The sequence below is a fragment of the Ananas comosus genome, linkage group 12 (genome assembly GCF_001540865.1).
Source record: "Ananas comosus cultivar F153 linkage group 12, ASM154086v1, whole genome shotgun sequence".
Lineage (NCBI taxonomy): Eukaryota > Viridiplantae > Streptophyta > Magnoliopsida > Poales > Bromeliaceae > Ananas > Ananas comosus.
The window spans coordinates 3,578,696-3,592,524 of record NC_033632.1 but is presented as its reverse complement, the minus strand read 5'-3'; the positions used below and the strand labels follow the sequence as shown (position 1 = coordinate 3,592,524).

General features: G+C 36.5%; 2 protein-coding genes across 3 annotated transcripts; one reads left to right on the top strand and one right to left on the bottom strand.

Moving 5' to 3' along the window:
* LOC109718714 (probable E3 ubiquitin-protein ligase RHY1A) lies at positions 1,358–2,024 on the bottom strand. The gene is made up of 2 exons (XM_020245094.1): positions 1,933–2,024; positions 1,358–1,802 (listed from the first exon to the last, which is right to left on the bottom strand). The coding sequence occupies exons 1-2, from the start codon at positions 1,992–1,994 to the stop codon at positions 1,460–1,462; spliced, it is 405 nt and encodes a 134-aa protein (XP_020100683.1). The 5' UTR covers positions 1,995–2,024; the 3' UTR covers positions 1,358–1,459.
* Positions 4,710–13,371, top strand: LOC109718869 (protein ROOT HAIR DEFECTIVE 3-like). Of its 2 annotated transcripts, XM_020245326.1 has the most exons (22): positions 4,710–5,044; positions 5,913–5,979; positions 6,476–6,578; positions 6,724–6,794; positions 6,913–6,976; positions 7,080–7,145; positions 7,249–7,296; positions 7,388–7,450; positions 7,529–7,585; positions 7,842–8,000; positions 8,315–8,383; positions 8,480–8,571; positions 8,817–8,895; positions 9,331–9,496; positions 9,637–9,761; positions 9,973–10,235; positions 10,580–10,676; positions 11,004–11,165; positions 11,258–11,362; positions 11,663–11,757; positions 12,233–12,329; positions 12,866–13,371. In XM_020245326.1, exons 1-22 carry the CDS (start codon positions 4,897–4,899, stop codon positions 13,106–13,108), a joined length of 2,439 nt encoding a protein of 812 aa, XP_020100915.1. In that variant the 5' UTR covers positions 4,710–4,896; the 3' UTR covers positions 13,109–13,371. The 2 variants fall into 2 exon arrangements, with proteins under 2 accessions (XP_020100915.1, XP_020100916.1); XM_020245327.1 differs by lacking the exons at positions 4,710–5,044; positions 5,913–5,979 and having other exon boundaries at positions 6,476–6,552.

Genomic DNA, 13,829 nt, shown 5'->3' with positions numbered 1-13,829 from the left:
CCCGCGCCGTCACCGTCGTCAGCTCCGGTGGCCCGAAGAGAAAGAGAAAGAGAAAGAGAAGGGGAAGAGGAATATTTTGGAGGAATATATTTGTAAGGACAAAAAGTTCATTTCACAAGAAAACTGTTAAAAAAATTAACAGTTCACTAACGAATGTTAACCAGAGGGACATATCTGCATAGTTTAGGACTTTTGCAGGGATAACTTATGAAATTTTCGTTTTGCAGGAATATATCTGTAATTCACTATGTTTGCAGGAACGTGTATGCAAATAATTTTTAAAATAATCATTACAAAATAAACTTTTTAATTATTAATAGATGCGATTTAAGTTTTTAAACTAATTTAAATTTTAATAAACTAGACTTAACTAATTTACTATAAATTCTTCCTACTTTTCTATCTAATTAGTGGACAGATAGAATTTTTAACTTAAATAATTTGAGTTATCCAATCTACTTAAATTTAACAGATATTCCAATCTCCATGCCAAACAAGATAACTATAATTAAATTAAACATATTCATTTTACATCAATCAAAATTTACAAAATACATATGTAATTTTTTTTAGTTTTAATACTAGGCTTAATTAAAATTCTAATTATGATAAGAAAAGAAGCGGTAATTGTTAATCCAACCATCCCAAAACCGTTCCAGAGAATATTATTAAAATAAGTATGATGATCCAACTAGCACAAGAACTATTCCTAAGATCAATCAACTACATGCCATTTTATGCTGCTCAGCCAATCCCCTTATATACTTTTTCCGTATCTACAAAGAGTAGTAAAATAAAAAATTTTAAGGCTGAATTACAAAATTTTTTTTTATAAATATTTTTTTTATTTTTTATTTTTAATTTTAAAAAAATTATATTTTATTCTTTTAAAATTTTAAATTATTACATTTATCTCTTTCCATCACTATTCCGTCTATTTTTTATAATCTATATCAAAATTTTCTTCAAAATGACTATATTACAAAATTATTTTTTTTATATAAAAAAAAAAATGATTAATATAAAATTTTGAAAGCCAGAAAAAAAAACAGAGGCTTGTTTTGCATTTAACCTCATCCAAAAATTTTTTATAAATAGACCGACAAAATTTATATTTGTAAGATTGATCCTATTTTCGCCACGTGAGCGCCACATGAGCCTGACTGATAGCCCAAATTAAGTTGAACACGTGTTCTATATCCGAGTGGCGCTTGCGTGGTACTTGCATGACACGAAAATATAACCAATCTTACGAAATATAAATTTCATAAAACTATTTATGAAAAAAAAATTTCTGAGAGGATTACATACAAAAAATAAAAATAAAAAAATACTTATATAAGAAAGTATTCTCTAGTTTAACCAATTTTTAAAGTTCGCACATCTGTACCATTGAATGCTAGCTATATATAGTTCAGCTATAAGTTTCATACATTTTTCAGCGCAACAAGATCCTGCGCTAAGAGGGCACGTGGAGAGAAGGGGGAGGGCCGACGGAGGCGCGGCAGCAGGGGCAGTCGGGGTGGGCGGCGAGCCACGGGAGGACGCAGTCGGAGTGGTAGCGGTGAGAGCACGGCAGCCGCGTCACCCGCGTCTGCTCCGCCGCCTCCGCCTCCACCTCCTCCAGGCACACCGCGCACACCTCTGACGTCCGCGAGGACGTCCTCGCCACCGGACGCGCGCCTCCTCCTACCACTCCCGGATTTCGCGCCGGTAACTCCGCGGTCGCCCTCCGGCTCGGCCCCGGGGCTGCCGGCCGTGAGTTCTGATCCCCGCGGTTGTTACATGGAAGTCTGCTCCACCTGCAGAACAATATACAGAAACTTAACTGATTAAAATTAATAATTTCCTTTACTTATTTTATAATTATTATAAAAATTATATATAATATATAATATATATATATACTAATTAAATATATAAAATAGATACCTGGAGAGGCCGTGGAGCTTCTCCTCGAGGCGGATGCGCGCGGCGAGCGCGGGCTCCGCCATGGACGACGCGGCGGCGCCGCCGCCGCCGGGGGCGGAGAGTGGGAGGCGTCGCCGGAGCCGGCGNCCGCCGGGAGCGGATCGGCGCTGTGGTGGTGGTGGAGGCGGCGCCTCCTCGCGAGCTCTACGCCGGGGAGCATCATCTTCTTCGCCTCCTCTTATCCTGCGCCGAGCCCCCACACCCCCCCCCCTCTGCGATTGATGCTAACGTGCGCCGGTCGAATTAGGGCTCCTCCTCCTTTTCCTTTTTTCTTTTCTTTTTTTTTTTTCAAATTTATTTATTTTTTGATCTCCCCTCCCCCGTTGCCTCGCTCGCTTTAAGGTTCGTGGGGGGCTTTTTAAAAGGATGGAGGGTCGGCGAAATAGCTCTGCCTTGGGCGAAATTTCGCACGCAAGTTACGAAGACTTTTGACGCAGCGTGGAGGAGAGTCTTCAGTGTAGCGGTGTTATAGCTCTTCTGTGTCACTGACATGTGGGGCCCACACGAAGTTTCAAAACCGTGATATATAACGCTCACCCCGAATTTCTTTTTTTTTTTTATTTTTTTATTTTTTTTGGCGAATTGTTAGTGGTGAATGGAAGTTTCCTTCAGATTTCCTTGCCCAGTAGAATCTTCCACCGGATTCTATGTTGAATGCAGCAGTATTTTTATGTATTTTCAATATATATATATATATATATATATAAACAGATATATAAATAAATAAATTATAATTGAATAAATATGTGTGTAGTTTATTTATATAAATTGTGAGCGATTTGTCATTTTAAATGGGCAAAATAATTTTCTTTTAGAAGTTCTAGAATGATACATAATTTTTAAAACTTTAGTTTTAATGCCTGAATGTTAGAAAAGAAATTACTACCTGTACCAGATGCATTCCGTCAGTTTGTGTACTCAGTGTTGGATCGTGGTGCTAATCATAATTCCTTAAACGCGAGATGTTAGAAAAAGAATAATCAATTCACTTAAAGTGCTTTGACTCTGACTTGCCTAACTTGTTCTCTGCCATTAGGTAGCACGCGAGAATCAAAAGCGTGTCCTGAATCTGATATCACTTGTTGTATTGTAAATGCTAATCACAATTCCAAAAAGATTGAAATGTTAGAAGGAATAGCTATTTTACTTAACTTGAACATATACACGATTCTTGCATATTTTAAGTGTGATTCTACTCAACCCAGCTTTACGCTACAAGATAGGATGCCGGCCATGTAAAGCAAGGACGGAGTACGAGTTACAATTTCTCACGCCTGTAGGAATATTGTGAGGTCGGTATCTTAGAAAAATTATAATATCTTTTCGAAGCCCTTAAATCCAATATCTCAACTTTTTTTTTTTTTTTTGAAAAACTTATTGTATGCCACCATTAGTGAAACTGAATGAAGGATCCCAACAAATATGGACTTAGAATATGTGAGCAGAGAAACAAAGTATAAGAGGGAAGTGGATTAGCTCTTAGGTGGCTACTTGGTAAGCAACTTGGCTCGAAAGAAAAGATACCATCTTTTTCACTTTTGCACATTTTTTTTTGATGTTGTCTTTATTTATTATTCTCAAAAAATAAGAACCTCTTGCATATCTTAAGAATAATTTTTATAGCATGAGCTCTAAATTTAAGAAATATATAGAAGATTTGAATCCTCAACCCCGAGAGAGAAGAAAATTATTTGGGATAAAAAATTTAGCTAAAAATATGAAGTAACTAACTTTCGAACTTATAATTTTTTACTATTTACGTTAGGGATGATTAGTCCTGCTTTTCGTACTAACACTATAGCTTTAAACCATAAATTCAATATTTTTATATATAATAGTATATATATAATTCTTATGTAGCAAAATTATTTTAACTCAATGATGGGTAACGTTGGAAATGCAAGAGGGAACTAAGGATGTATGCTACATAAATTTTTAGAAAAATAGCTATGTAAACACCCCTTATAAAGATATAAATCTTACACTCTTAGATCCAAAAATTTATAAAATTTTTAGTAATATTTCTAAAATTTTTATAGATTAATTTTAAAAAGAAAAGTTTTGACCATTGTACTTTACCCTTATTTGGGGGGCTTTTTTTGCAATTAGCTCCCTGAAAAAAATTTATTTTTAAAGTAGTTCAAAGTAAATTTAAATTTGTAAAAATGATCCTGACCTTGCCACGTAGGCGCCACATCAGCGCCACGTGGATAGGTTGGGGTGTTAAGTCAAGCACGGTGAATCATTCACCGTGTTCAAACACGGTAAATGGTTCACCGAACACGGTGAATGGTTCACCGTGTTCCATACTTATCTTTTTCATAATACGTATATTTTTTATTTTCCTTTCCTTTTCCCAGACACGATGAACCATTTTACCGTATTTAGACACGGTGAATGATTCACCGTATTTAAATTAACTAACTGGCCTAACCCGGCCCGCATGGCGCTGACGTGGTGCCTACGTGGCAGGATCAGGACTATTTTTGTAAATTTAAATTTGTTGGGGCTATTTTTTAAATAAATTTTTTCATGGGGCTAATTAAAAAAAAGCCCTTATTTGGAAGGTGGGATAAGTATAAAAATGATGTGCAGTAATAAATAGAAAGTTTTTTTTTTTAAATTTAAAAGTTTTAGGCGTAAAGTGAAACTTTGTAAACGTTGGGGGACAATGTACAAATTTACCCACAAAACCCGAATTCCCCTCCTCTTTGTTTTTTATCTTTCGAATGCGTAAGAAGAAGTGCTTCTCCCAAATGCTTCCACGGCGACCTCGTACTATATATTACGTGTAAGCGACCAAGCACAAGAGGAGAACCTCTGTGTGTGTGTGTGTGTGTGTGTGTATGTGTGTGTGTGTGTGTGTGTCCAAAACCCTAGGAAGAGGAGCCCAATCGATCGGAGCTTGGGGTGGAGTCGGAGGAGATGGGCGAGGAGTGCTTTGCGACGCAGCTCATCGACGGCGACGGGGCGTTCAACGTGGAGGGCCTCGAGCGCTTCATCAGGGCCGTCCATCTCGCCGATTGTGGCCTCTCCTACGCCGTCGTCTCCATTATGGGCCCTCAGAGTAGCGGTGAGCTCCCTCCTCCCTGTTTTACTAACCCCTCTCTCCTCTCCTCTTCAATTTTTCCATTTTTGCACTTTTTTTTTTTTTAGCTTTAATTGGAGTAGCATGAGGTGTGTTACGGATTTATGATAGCAACTGATGCGTTCATTAAGAGAAAAAGAGTGTTTTTTTGGTGTTAAATATGATCCTCTCTTATTTTCCCATGTAAAATCACTCCTTTTTCCCATGTAAAATCACTCATTTTTTTCTTGTAGTGCGTATATGCGATTTCGAGTAATGAGTTGGTTGTGTCGAAAATTTGTTTTTTGGTATTAAATTTGTTCTTTTCTATCTTTTCCATGTAAAAAAATCTTTTTTTTTTTTGCTATTTTTGGTAGCATGGGGGTGTGTTGCTGAATTTTAAATTTGAATAATGCGCTAATTGTGGGAAAGGAGTGTCCTCTTAGATATGGAGTTTGCGCTTTTTATTCTTTTATTTTTTTAATGTTGTCCTGTTATTTTCGAACATGGAGATTTGTTTATGTGGGGAATCGTATGGTTTAGCATTGATTAACCATTTTGCTTCGAATTGTTGATATGCTGTGAAAGCTCTGATGTTGGGGGCAATGGAGGAAAAGAATAACATGTATTCTTGATGGAGTGGTAAAGGGAAGTGCAAAAGAGATGATCAAAGATGCTATCACATGATAGCTTTTCATGACCATGAGCTCTTTTTGTTAAAAAAAAGAAAAATAAACCAAATTTTGTATTACTTTGACTACTACTTTAGGCAGATAGGATGCTTCTTTTGTGCCCTTCAATATTTACACTTCTTGTTAACTTATTGACTCGCGTATTTAAATAATGAAAAAGTGGTCTTCTTTGTTTTGAGTAGGGAAAAGCACTCTATTAAATCATCTTTTCAAAACCAACTTCAGGGAGATGGATGCCTTTAAAGGGAGGTGAGCATCGATCCATGAGCTAATCCTTTATTTTCTTTTGTGGTTAAAAATATAATGGTAAGCTACAGAACACAGCAACATATGGTTCGAAATTTAGCAATTTACTGCTAGTGTAGTTGTTGTTGGGTTTTTGTAAGGACCGCCATTAAAATGCTGTTAAAAATTGGGCATGTGATGATCACATGACTCATTAAAATGCTATTAATAATCATTCAGTTTCTTAATCATATTGAATCTTTCAAGTTATAGTGTTTAATAAGTTATTTGACTGTCACGTGCCTAGTTTTTACGGCACTTCGATGGTCGGTCCATATGGGAAAACAGAACAGCTACCCCGGTGTGGCAAATTACTAACTTTCAACCACTGAGTAGTAAAGTGGAATCATGCTATACCATGGAGGGGACGGTCGTCTGTTTTTTTTTCTTCCCCTTCCCCATATTACATTTTGATGACATTCATTACATTTTGAGGCATGTTGCATTTCTTGCCATGCAGGAGCCAAACAACTAAAGGCATTTGGATAGCAAAGGGTATTGGTATCGAGCCTTGTACAATCGTCATGGATTTAGAGGGTACAGATAGTAGAGAAAGAGGAGAGGTTTAATCCTCATTTGCAGTTTTTCTCTTTCCTTTTCTAATGATTTTGGCATTCACTATTATTTAACACAGGGCTGCGTTATTTCTTTTCCTTTATGTGACATAATTTTGAGTAATATTTGATGGCTGCATAATTTCATTTTCAGGATGATACTACATTTGAAAAGCAAATCTCGCTCTTTGCTCTAGCAATTTCAGACATTGTTATGATTAATATGTGAGTTGATTACTGTTTTGTAGCTAACCTCTCTCCATTCTTCAGTGCTATTTTCACTGTAGAACTGCTGGTTTTTCAGATGGCCTTGCTCTTCTTATCGTTGTTCGAATTTGTGCAGGTGGTGTCATGACATAGGCCGAGAGCAGGCTGCTAATAGACCTCTCTTGAAGACGGTTTTTCAGGTTTTCTTTCCCCTTTTTTTCTTTTTGGTACCCAGAAGGCTCACAATTTTCTATTGTCGTTGGCGACATTTTGTTGAATTATTACTGTATTTTATTTTTGTAGGTTATGATGCGTTTGTTTAGTCCTCGCAAGACTACGCTGCTTTTTGTCATTCGTGACAAAACTAAGGTTTTATAACTTTTGATAGTTGATTAATTCTTAGAATTATATCTTCACTTTGTCTCCCAACCAAATATCTGCTTCAAATTTTTACATCTGGTCTTTTCTGTAGACTCCCATGAAATATCTAGAGCCAGTGCTAAGGGAAGACATTCAAAAGGTGCAATTCATATGCTTTTTTTTTTTTGGTTAAATTAAGAATCCTCATTTTTTTGCTTGCAGTGACATTGGTGTCTTATTTCTTTTTCCAGATCTGGAGTTCTATTTCTAAGCCAGAAGCTCACAAGGAAACTGCACTGAGTGAATTTTTCAACGTGAGTAATTTGGTTTGGTAATCAAGCAGTTGTAATATTCTTTACGAATTCTGAGTACTTACTTTTCTAATGTAAAAGGTGGAGGTTACTGCTTTGCCCAGTTATGAAGAGAAGGAAGAGCAATTCAAAGAGCAGGTATATAGCAAGTATTGTAATTGACATATCATGTTCTATCTTAAGGCGGCAATCATAATATCGACCACTTGCAAATAGTTGAGAATTAAATGTGATACCCTTAACATCTTATTTTGTTCACCGCACGCAATAAATAGGGAGTAAAATGTCAATTGGAGTACAATCATCCTTTGGAAATCAACTAAATGTGTCATTAATATTTCATTTGGTGGAAGATCTTATGAATTTCTTTTCTTTTATAATCTATTTTCTACAGGTTGCGCAACTAAGGCAGCGCTTTTTCAATTCAATTGCCCCAGGAGGCCTTGCAGGCGACAGACGAGGTGTTATACCAGGCTCAGCATTTTCTTTTAGTGCGCAGCAGATTTGGGCCGTCATAAGAGAAAATAAGGACCTTGACCTTCCTGCTCACAAGGTTTTTCTTAAATTTTTAGTAGTATGAAATACTTCCATCTGCACATATCACGATTTGCACTTTACGCATTGCGAGGACCTACTGATAACCTGTTAGTGTATTAGAAAATCCTGCGGCCTCTCTTCATGGAATGGGCTAAAACACCAAAGTTTGCAAACTAGTGGTTAATTGTAAGTTTTGATTATTAAGTGTAGGTTTTGATTATTAAGGGGTGTAAAGTGCAAATCACGGTATTTCCAGGGTGGGAATATTCATGTTAGCCTTCTTATTTACTCTTCTCTCCCTCTTTGTCCTTTTCTTTTCTGTCTCTGTAGGTTATGGTTGCTACTGTTCGGTGTGAAGAGATTGCAAATGAAAAGCTTGGTCGTTTGGCATCTGATGAGGTTTACATTACGCATTTGTAATCTGGTTCTCTACCTTTTTTTTTTTTTTTTTTTTTTGGATCTGCATTTTGCTAATGTAATCTTTGGAATGTGTAGAATTGGTTGGAGTTGAAAACAGCTGTTCAATCTGGTCGAGTAGCAGGCTTTGGGAGAAAACTTAGCTGCATCCTCGATTTTTACCTATCAGAGTGGGTCTCAAATTTCTGCATGCGATTCTCATTTAAATATTGAAATTCTATGCATCAAGAGATCATGTTGGAAGTAAAACTCTCTTGTTAATCATTTTTTCATGGTGACAAAGTCAACTAAAGCATAATGAGCTCTTCAGACCTTCAAATTATAGTTGGTTCTATTTTTTCATGAATTGCTTCTTTTCCATACAGCTAATTTCCTTTCTTTATTTGGTATGATTTTTATGTATATTTTCTTGTAGGTATGACATGGAAGCTGCCTACTTTGATGAAGGCGTTAGGACCGCAAAAAGAGAGCAGTTGGAATCTGGAGCCTTGAATGTGAGGGCAATACACTTTCTTACTTGATAAATTATTAGTATTTAAAAAGTATTAATATTTTAAATATTTATTTTTTAAAAGTGAGTTTGTATTTCTAACTGAAAAGAAAATTAGTGAAACATGTTAGGATTGGTGATATTCTGTTTATCGAACGTCAGTTGTTGAACCATGGAAATTTTGTGAATTTGCAGGATAAGGCAATATAGTTGGAGGAAGTTTTCATTTAAGCTTTTTGGTTTTTCTGGCTTAAATGATTTCATACAAGTAGGATTCTACTTGAATAAGTAAAACTTACAGCTATTTTACCTTTTTTTGACTGTATAATAGGTTATTTACTGGGATTGACTTTGATGAATGACACGGTGTGAGAGTGATTTTGAATTTCTTAGAAAATTTATGCCAACACAGTTTTACCCTTTTTTTTTTTTTTTGCAGTATGTGCATTCCACTTTCACGGCAATGTTGGGACACCTCCGTTCCAAAGCTTTGGAGAAATTCAAAAATGATTTAGAACAGTCATTGAAAAGTGGGAAGGCGTTTGCAGCAGCAGTTCGTGATTGTACTCGGGCTTCTTTGCTTGAGTTTGATAGAGGATTAGAAGGTATTTGTTCCTATTGAAGATTAAATTCATTAAAGAAACTTTTATGCATTTTATTCTAGGCAAGTAAATTAACAACCTGTTATATATATATTATATATATATATATTATATCATATATATATTATATTCGCTGTGTCCAGATGTGACTGTTGAGCAAGCAGATTGGGATGCTTCCAAAGTTAGGGACAAACTCAGGCGTGATATCGACTCCTATGCTGCATCTGTTCGAACCGCAAAACTTGCTAAATTAAAAGCTTCTTCTGAGGTTCTTCAATTTTTCTTCCTAACCAATTACAGTTTCATAAATGCCTTTTTAACATGTCGAAATCCCTTTAGGACAATTCAGCTTGCCCTTCTTGGGCTTAATATTAGCAGTGCCCTTCATATCTTTTCCTAAGTTTTCTTCTCAAAGGGCATCTATGAAAACTCTCGTTTTCCAGAGGGATACATGTGTTATACGCCCTTTATTTTTGCAGAGCAAATTAACAGAAGCACTGGCAGGACCTGTTGAGTCACTTCTAGAAGCAGCTGGAGATGATACTTGGGCTTCAATTAGGAACCTTTACAGGCGCGAGACAGAAAAAGCCGTTTCTGATTTTACGAGTTCCCTTTCTGGGTTTGAACTTGAACAGGCTACTCACGACACGATGATCCAAAACCTAGAGGAATTCGCTAGAGGTGTGATAGAAAAGAAAGCTAGAGATGAAGCAGGGAAGGTTCTGATACATACGAAGGATAGGTAGTAATTATTACTTAGATTTTACTTCTTATCACTTTTTCCCCAATTTATTTTCTTCTTGTTGTTGTTAAAGAATGTGAAACAACCATATTTCTCTAAAAGTAATTGGACATTGTACTAGAGTAGAAGGTCTTGAGTGCAAATCTTGCTAGGCTCCTAGTTTCATTTAATTTCCTCCCATTTATTCCAAGTCAACGTCTTGGGCCTATCAAAAAGCCTCGAAACCAGACGTGAGGGAAAGTGTAGAATACAAATATTAAAAATATCATTCTCTCATAGCTTATGCTTTTAGAGAAATACGGTTGTTTCTCATAATTTGACACTTGTTATTGGATCTTTTGCAGGTTTTCTACTGTATTTAACCATGATAAGGACTCAATACCAAGGGTTTGGACTGGGAAGGAAGATATTAGGGCGATAACAAAGGAAGCACGTTCAGCGGTATTAAGAATACTCCATACCTCAATTACTGATATATGGATATTTTCTAGGATAGTGTATCTTTTGTTACGTAAAATATGCAGTCGTTTGCACGCTACGTGTCATTTGAATACAGATCCCCTAACTTTAGATTTTAGGATATGAATTCCCCTGACAAACTTGATGTACAGAGAATTAGGCTATTCTTAACGATTTGCATCAAATATCACAGGAAGAAAAAAGGAAGTTCAGGAACATATTTGTTAATACATACAATTTGGGTGGTGTTTTTATATTCGCCTGCTTGCGTCCATGGAAATGATTGTAGAGCATGGCAATCCTGTGCAGGCCCTAAAACTCTTAGCTGTATTTGCGGCCATACGCTTAGATGATAAACCAGACAAGATAGAGAATGCTCTCAGCTCGAGTCTATTAGAACAAGGTCCCGTCTCTCAAAGTAGGAGTATTGAAGCCTCTACAGACCTTCTCGCTTCAAGCACATGGGAAGAGGTAGTGCATAATTACAACCTGTTTTTCACTTTTTTGTTCCACAATTAAGATTTATATGAAATTTAAGCATAATTTATGCTCGTTTCTCTCAGATACCACCTAGGAATACATTAATTACTCCAGTGCAGTGCAAGTCCATTTGGAGGCAATTTAAATCAGAAACTGAGTACACCATCACCCAAGCAATCTCAGCACAGGTATGGTTTGCTTTTTCCCTTTCTTTTTGCCTCATTTTGTTTCTATAAACTTTTGGGGATTACTCAGTAAGGTAAAGCCGGTCCATCTTGAATTTTTTAGCTGTCTCCTTTACAGGCTTTTACTTTGTGTGTCAGAGGGTTAGTTCATCTAAATAGTTGAATGTTAAATATACTCTGAAAGTTCATTTGAGTGAATATTACCAACACATACATTGTTAGAACAGAAGCAGCACAGTTCTGATGCTTATACTCTGCTTCTACTCTGTCTTTTATTTTTCTCCCTTTTTTGGCCTGATTCAGGAAGCTCACAGACGGAGTAGTAATTGGTTGCCTCCTCCTTGGGCGATCGTCGCAATTGCAATCCTCGGTTTTAACGAATTTATGATGCTTCTAAGGTAATTTTGTGCTACGAGAGATAAGTCTTTCTATTCTGTTGTTTAGTTCATTTTCACTTTTTATTGGCTTAGTATTATTATTTAGAGATATTTGCATGTAAATACCCTAACAAAAATATCTATTAGTGTATATACTACCTCTGCAAAATCTGAATTGCTGTATATGTTGTTCAAAAACTTAATAACTATGCCCTTGTACCAACAGAAATGCCCTCCAAAGAAACTATCTAAAAGACCAAATAAATTCTCTCCATGAATCAGATAACTACCCTACCTAAGATAAGGTTATTTTGTGTAGAAACTAGATCTCCAAGAGGTATAAATGAATTTTCTGTTTCCACAGTGGTATATTTGTAAATATATTATTTTGCAGAGATATAACTGTGAATCTTCATTTATTCGTCATGTGTGTTTGTACATTCCTTCTTGGGATAAAGCCTGATAATTTTATCCTGTTCTTCTTGCTGATGAACAGGAACCCAGTGTACATCTTGGGACTCTTTCTTCTTTTCATTGTATCCTATGCCGTGGTGTTACAATTCAATATCCTTGAAGAATTTCGGCACGGCATGGTAAGCAGAATTTCATTTCTATATTTGCTGTACACAATTTGATATTGTTGATTAATGATATCTTAATCACTTTTTTTTTTTTTTGACTTTGAGGATTTTCTATTACTTCCTAATAAATGATACTACTATCCATGAGAAAACGACTACATAAACATCACAGGTACCCAGCATCTTTTGGAAACAAACTTTTTGTTAGCTTAGCTTGTATGTCTCTTATAAATAATAGTTATAAAGGACTAAGATAATGATGAGTAATTAATCATACTTTAAAAGTACCATAAAATCGTATGCATGAATAGACTTTGCTGCTAATTTTAACCACAAAACATATGTTTTATTTTGTTTCTAAAACGAAATTCAAGCCCTGAGCTGCAATTTTTCCTTCGCTTACTAGATGGATTGGAATATTGAATCTGGTCAAATCAAAAACAAACATCTAATTTTGTTTCGTGTTATACCACTCGGGTATGATCAATTATGTCTTATTTTTAGTTGGGTTTCGATAAATCTCTTATGTTGTCGACTATTTTGCGCAGCTCTCGGGACTTCTAGCTCTGTCAGCAAGGTTTCTTCCGACAGTAATGAACATACTAAGGAAACTAGCCGACGAGGGGCACAAGTATTACCAGCCCCCCCAACCTCCACGACCGGCCCCTCCTATTGACGCACCAAGTTTCAGAAGCCGATCGCAAGGGCAACCTCCTTTATCATCCAACCCGGCCCCCGACTCACACTCCTCATCGTCCTCACCTGCTTCTCCGACGCTCAACTCTTCGTAAATAGGAAACACCAACTTTCGCTGTATATTGTTGTGTTTTGTTTTAACCACTTAAGCTGTAGAAAAGATGGAAGAGATGAGTGTGCCCTAGTGATAGCTGACAATAAACGCAGGCGTCGCGGAAAAAGGAACAGTTTAGATAGTCTTTGTATTACTTATTTCTCCATCTAATGTATAGTGACGAGTGTGCCCTAGAATTGTTGTTTCTGATTACTTGATGAACTCGAAAACATGTTCTGCGCTACAATAGCGCTGAAACAGATTCTTTCCCTCAGCGTCAGCGGAGGTTAGGGATGTCAATGGGTATGGATACCCAAAATTTTATCTGAATCCGAATCTAAATGAAACGGATATATCCGATACTAAATGGATATGGATTCGGATATGGATATCAAAAATAGAAACCCGACGGATTTGAATTCGGATATGGATTTTGACTGTATCCGACCCGGACCCGAATCCGAATTTATTTTGTATTATATATATATATATATAGATAGAGAGAGAGAGAGAGAGAGAGAGAGAGAGAGAGAGAGAGAGAGAGAGAGAGAGAGCAGGACTGTTGTGCTTTCAGGAGCATGGAGGCTTTCGTGCTCCTCAGTCGATGATGAATTTTTGAATCGACGATCGGCTCCGTTAGACTTGATCTAGCGCATTTGAAGTTTCTAGAAAATAATTTTTGCTATTTTTCGATATTATTTACCTAGCAATCGAAAAGATTC